Raw genomic sequence first — 6,000 nt, 5'->3', positions numbered from 1 at the left:
ACTAGCCTGGCTCCAGCCCCTGGATATGAATTTTCAAAATGCAATTTAGCGTCTGGAAAGACTCTCATCCAGAGCGATTTCTCGGTTGTAATTCTATCAATGGAAGCCTGTTCAGACTGAATAATGAAGTGAAACGAAATGGTAATTCAGCCTGAGTGTCAGGCTTGGCTAGCACTCACGTTCACTGCTCACTCGTGGAGACACGGTTAAAGCCGCTACCGCAACTATGCATCCAGAATATGTTTTAGTATTGAGGCACTTGCTGTACGGATGCTGTAATATTCATAGCGTAAGGGTACAACAGGAGGTCTTACCCGAGCGTGCCGCGCCCGGACATGGGTGGGCTCGGCGGCTTCTGAGTGGGCGGATTGGTCCTCGATAGCGTCCCGCCTCCCCGGATGGACTGGTTGTTTCCATGCTGCTGTTGAGGGAACAGAACCGTGGTCAGGAATCCCTCTCGGACGTAAGGCGCATGTTACAGATCATAACTCTACTAAGACGACAGTACTGATGCTGTACCAGGCTTCCCAGATAGGGGTCTCTCCAGCTCACAACACCTGTGGTTCGTTGCCGAGAGCTCCAGAGGGTGAGAGCAGGTCTTTACGTTTCAGAAAATGGTGGTTTGTACCCGGTAAAAAGCTACCACGTGGTTATTCCAAGATGGCCTATTGGAATGACCTCAGACAGATTTCATATAGTAAATTTGTATTCTGCCAAGCAAACAAAAACAAATACACTAAGTCAATAATTAGCCATGCATTAGATTTTTGTCACAAAGGCGTTTTAAAGGGCATAATGTTTTTTGTTATCTGGGAAACCCTCACAGCAGATAAGATGGACGACTACTCAACATGGACTGTGAAGGGCGTTGGTTTAGCATTGGTAAATGAAGGAGGGAAGTTGGTGTTATCCAGTAGGAGGCTATGGACTACATCTGCATCTTGAGAAGATTTATTTACTGGTTACTACGGGTTGGTTAAAAGGGGTATATTAGAAAGACTACACTGAACGGGGAGGTTCTGTGAATATGAGGGAGGGTTTGAAGAAGCAGCCTATTAAGAACAGACTAAGGGAGGGATGGGTCACATGACAAAGAGGACTTACCTTGGCTTTTAGCCACTTTATGTGGGAGGCAGAAAAAAGGAGGGAGAGAGAAAAGGAAGGCATGTCAAAATCGCCATGTTTTAACAGTTCAGAGCCCAAAGGAGAGAGACCAGTCACCCGGGTATTTACACAGAGTAAATATTTAGCAAGAGCCGGGCATCCCAGTTGCTAGGTGTCATTCTACCGAAGGATATGCGTGTGGGTCTGTGGGTTGTTTTGGTTGCCCTGGTTGATTCATATCTCCCTGCCACGCCACGCCCGAGGACAGGGCCAGCGGAGCTGCTCGTGGGTCTGCTGGCGGGGGCCGTGGTGAACTGGAGACGGGTATTTCAACGCCGCGGCTAAGTTGCCGCGGGGTTTGAATTGACTAGAAAACAAAGCCATCTGTCATTGTAACATGTAGCCTACTGCCAAAACATGTATAGCCTATGTCAGCACTATCAGCAGCACTCCGAAAAAATGATATGAAACTTCTTTTTTTATTTTTTTTTATTTCCCTTTACCTTCGTAGTTTCTGTTCTGTTAACAAAAAAAGCATTCACTGCGCTTGGGTGAGCAGGAGAGTGTGTTGGGTCCCTCTGAGGTTCTCGGGGAGCCCAGCAGAGAGCAGCGCGCCACAGTCCCAGACCAGACGCATCGTCAGCCGGCGTGGACGAGGCCGAAGGGGACCGCAGCTCGGCGATAAGGGGGGAGCCCGCGGCTGATATGGCCGTCGCTGCTAGCCGGTTGTGTTCAGGATGTCCGAAATGTACATCTTCATGTACAATGACTTTTATGTTGGCCTAGTTATATATTGTAAATACTGCTGATTCGGTAATCCAGGTCAGGTCACTGTCAGAGCGCTGTGACGTTGTGACGCCAAGTCTCATTCCACCTCGGGGTTAACGGCACCAGGCTGCTCGCTAATAATAGCCGTGTCACAGATCTATAAACCTTTACCCTCTCGGTCGACTGACTGATGGCCAGGCTGACATGACTGTATCGCAGTTAGATCGGTGGAGAACAAAGGGGGGCATCTCTAGACGAGCAACGTGACTGGGGCGTTAAAGCAGGCTCGATGCCAGTGGATGTCCACCCTGGGGCCTTTTCACTTTGCAGCTGTGGTTTCCGGTCTAAGCAGATCTGGATGCCCCAGTCCAAAACGGGCTGTGAAACTGTACGACGCGACAACTTCCTTCAAGAGCTTCTTGGCATACTTTGTGGTATGTCCATGTTTTATTCTAACCCGTAGCGACTGGCAAGACTAGGCTGCTCGATTCGGCAAGACGGGATCCGAGCGGGCCCGCGGTAAACGCCCCCCCCCCCATGACAAATCACGTGACAATAAAATTTGCCTGTTAACACCCCCGCTCAACAAAATGAGAACATTATTATATATACAAATGCGACTGGGTCAGACTCCAGGGCTGTTTTTTCGTCCCCTGCAAAATGCACCTAATTCGGAGTGGCATGAACAGCCAAAACGAACGCAGTCGCAAGATAAAATACGTTTCACAAACAACATCTGACATGGCCTCGGCACTCCTGAAAGCACTGACTAGATTAAGCGTCAGCTGACTTACTGAGGGGAAATAAATCTCATCTTTTGCAATAACGGTGGGAAACGGGCCGCGTCGGTTCGCACGAGGAGAGAGAGAGAGAGAGAGAGAGAGAGAGACAGAGAGAGAGACAGAGAGAGAGACGACGGTCCACTGTAATCCTACAGTCAGATGACTCCATTTACGTGGCAGCCTACTGTACGACATCAGTGGAATATATTTTCTGAATGTGATTAGGAGAGCTGAATCTCGCCTTTCCCTACACTCTCCATCTAGCACTCGTTCACCGACTGACGCTGTGGCCAATATCATAGGCTAAGCATGTGTGTGTGGTGTGAGTATGTGTGTGTGCGAGTGTTAAACTGATATTTTCGACCGTGGTCAGTTAGTAAACAAAGGCAAAATGTTCCGAGGACACGACAGCTGACAGTTGTTCCATAGGTTATTGTAGCCAGCAGATGTGATAATGCTCATTATTGATGACCTCTCCAGGCTGGGGCATACTACAAAGATGAGAGGATGAGGGATGGCTACACTATGTGAATTTGTGCATGAGTGTGTGTGTGTGTTTGTGTGTGTGTGTGTGTGAGGGGGGGGGGCTTCGACTCTTATCCTGCAGAAAAATCTACACTCTGATCCCTCATACTAACTCAGTATACTGTACATAACAAAATCCATCTGGACCTCATCAAAACGGTAATGTGGGCTGTTATGTCCTTGTGGACAGTAAGTACACTGTTCTAGAGCTTCCAGTAATGAAATTAAGCACAATTCAGTAGCAATTACTAGCATGAAACTGCCCTGCTGTGTCCTCTGTCAAAGCTGTTTATGAAAGCCCTTCTGTCTGCCTGTCTGCGGTGGCTCTCCCGTGACTGAGAGTGACAGCTTCGGACGGACGCGCGCGCCATCGAGACGTCATAACGGGACCGCCAAGGTCCTTTGTCGTCTCCGTAAGGACGTTTTACGGGGCACGGAGCGCCGTGACAGATGACGACCTAATGACGAGCTAATGACGAGCTAATCCGAGGCCCTTTCAGTTCCCATTAGCCCACGCGGGGCCCCGTCCGCCACGACGCCGACGTGATTTGTGGCCCTCGTAAATCCGAGACGGACGTTGATGGCTTTTTATCCGGCCTTATCGGCGCCCATCATTCCGCAGCGCGGGGAGCGGCGGACGCCTAATCCAATCTGCCCGATGGCGGCCATTGATTGGCTGACGGATGGGGCCTGTCCGTGGCCGCTGCGGGGGAGATGGACGTCGCAAAATGGCTAAACCAACTAAGGCCTCTGATGTCGTTAGCTAGAGCCGCTGTCACGGCGACCGGTATGACCCCGAAAACAGAGCTGAGATTATTCTGTTTAGTAAACGACGACGACAGTCCGTAGGCCTTCACAGCACACGGGGAGCGTGCTTCCATTCTGAACGCTTCGGAAGGAACTTCAAAGAGAGTTGTTTATCCAGAGAGACGTTTTCTTCATAGAAGTGGGCTAGGCTGGCCCTAACCTGCTTTATGGTGAATCTTAAAGCACTAAAGGATGGGAGACTTTTTCCCGTTCGATATGAGCGAAATATGAGGAACTGATTATGAAGGCTGTGCCGGTCTAAGTGGTTTTTAAAGGTCTCATAAATTCATCGCTGCTCGCCCTTCGAAACTGCTCTAAGAATAGCAAGGGTTTTAGAGAGCTGTCAAACAATGTAATCGGTCTCCAGGTCGTCCTCCCGCCCACACGGGGGCGTGTCTCCGCAGGGTCAGCTGGCTACGCTTCCAGATGAGGAAGTGAGAGAGACAGAGAGGGGAGGAAGACGGGGGGGGGGGGGGGGGGGGGCGGCGAGGGGGAGAGACGGAAACCCCAGGCGGAGGAAGAGAGGAAGAGGGGATTAGAGAGCGAGGAGTGGAAAATATACCCACGCACAGAGAGGAAGATTAACACACGGTGAAAAAGGAGACAGGGGAGAATGGAGGGATGAAGAAGAGAGGGATGGAGTGGTTAGAGGGAGTGAGAGAATGAATGACAAAAATGAAGGGAGATGGAGAGAGATGGAGAGAGAGAAAGAGATGGAGAGAGAGTTGGAGAGAGAGATGGAGAGAGACATGGAGAGAGAGAGAAGAACAGAGATGGAGAGAAGAGGGAGAGAAAGAGAGATGGAGAGACAGACATGGAGAGAGAGACGTGGAGAGAGAGAAGAACAGAGTTGGAGGGAGAGCTCACCTTGACCCCATGGCCCACATCATCCAGCACGTTGTAGTCGATGGGCTTCCTGATGTACCTCACCGGACGCTCCATGTTGGCCGGGGCGATGATCTTGTGTGTCCTCGCCGTGTTCTTATTGGTCGTCAGGATGCCGATCTCTCGTCTGGCTACCTTCTCCTTGTGGATGTCCACCGTCTAAAACGCCAACATGGAGGGGAACGGAGAAACACGTCGCCATGAGACGGTTGCGAGTGACATGTCGAGAGTGCCATGATACACAAACCAGGCAGCCACTCTGATCGCATTACCAGCTTGTCATACGGCAACTAAAGCCACTAATTGAATCCCATCGCTGCAGTGTTCATCGCCAGGGTTTTAATGTCTTTACATAGCCGGTGCACACCAGCTAAATCAATTATGGCTCAGGGTACTGGCCTAGCAGCATGATGATGAGGTCCTGGTGTAGTGCCTCTGGCTTTTATAGTGACATGCTGCTGTATTCAGCATCATCACACATGAACGAAGAGCATGATGGTAAGAATGGCTGGACGACGTCGTCCTGGTCAAGGCTTACTGTGTCTGTCTATGCATGACTTCACTCCATGACTTTCTCCCTAGTCGTATAATAACATTAACATGGGCGGGAATACCAACCTGGTTCAAGATTGAATATGCTCCCCTATACATGGATATAGAATAATCATGAATACGGTGGTCTGGAAAGCAAATCCAGCAATTTAGTGCAAATTCGGCATACTTTAATAATAATTTCAGTGTAATAAAGTTAAATGCACTGTTCTACAATACACATCTCTAGGGCTTTCATCTCCAACAATTATAGCCAACTCTCTCGTGTAGTAAAACCACTTCCTGACTCACGAGGCCAGAGGGAGATGCAGTGCTCTACTCTACCGGAGTGTTTTGGTTGTGAAATCGCTGCTCCGCTTGATTAATCACCTGTGCTCTCCATGCTGACTAATTACATGCCGTTCATGACTCTGGCCCGGCTGACGACGTTGTGTATAGACCCACAGGCCATTACAACATAGTGTGTTTGTGTGTGTGTGTGGGGTGGGGGGTGCTGTGTGTGTGTGTGAGGGAGTGAATGAGTGAGCGAGTGGGAGAGAGAAAGAGGGAGACAGGGAGGGAGGGAGACAGGGAGGGA

General features: G+C 49.9%; 1 protein-coding gene across 5 annotated transcripts in view; it reads right to left on the bottom strand.

The window, feature by feature from the left end:
* The window catches only part of abi1a (abl-interactor 1a), a 45,872-nt gene that overhangs the window by 17,287 nt on the left and 22,585 nt on the right, over nt 1-6,000 (bottom strand). For 3 of the 5 annotated variants that reach the window (XM_084443335.1, XM_084443339.1, XM_084443337.1), the window contains exons 3-4: nt 4,854-5,030; nt 315-421 (exon numbers count right to left, since the gene is read on the bottom strand). In XM_084443335.1, the coding sequence (XP_084299461.1) occupies nt 315-421; nt 4,854-5,030 (284 nt within the window). The remainder of the gene's footprint in view (nt 1-314; nt 422-4,853; nt 5,031-6,000) is intronic. The other 2 variants (XM_084443336.1, XM_084443338.1) reach the window with 1 other exon arrangement.

This window comes from Borostomias antarcticus (assembly GCF_949987555.1).
Source record: "Borostomias antarcticus genome assembly, chromosome: 9".
Classification (NCBI taxonomy): domain Eukaryota; kingdom Metazoa; phylum Chordata; class Actinopteri; order Stomiiformes; family Stomiidae; genus Borostomias; species Borostomias antarcticus.
The sequence above is the reverse complement of the archived record's forward strand: the minus strand, read 5'-3'. Positions and strand labels throughout refer to the sequence as shown.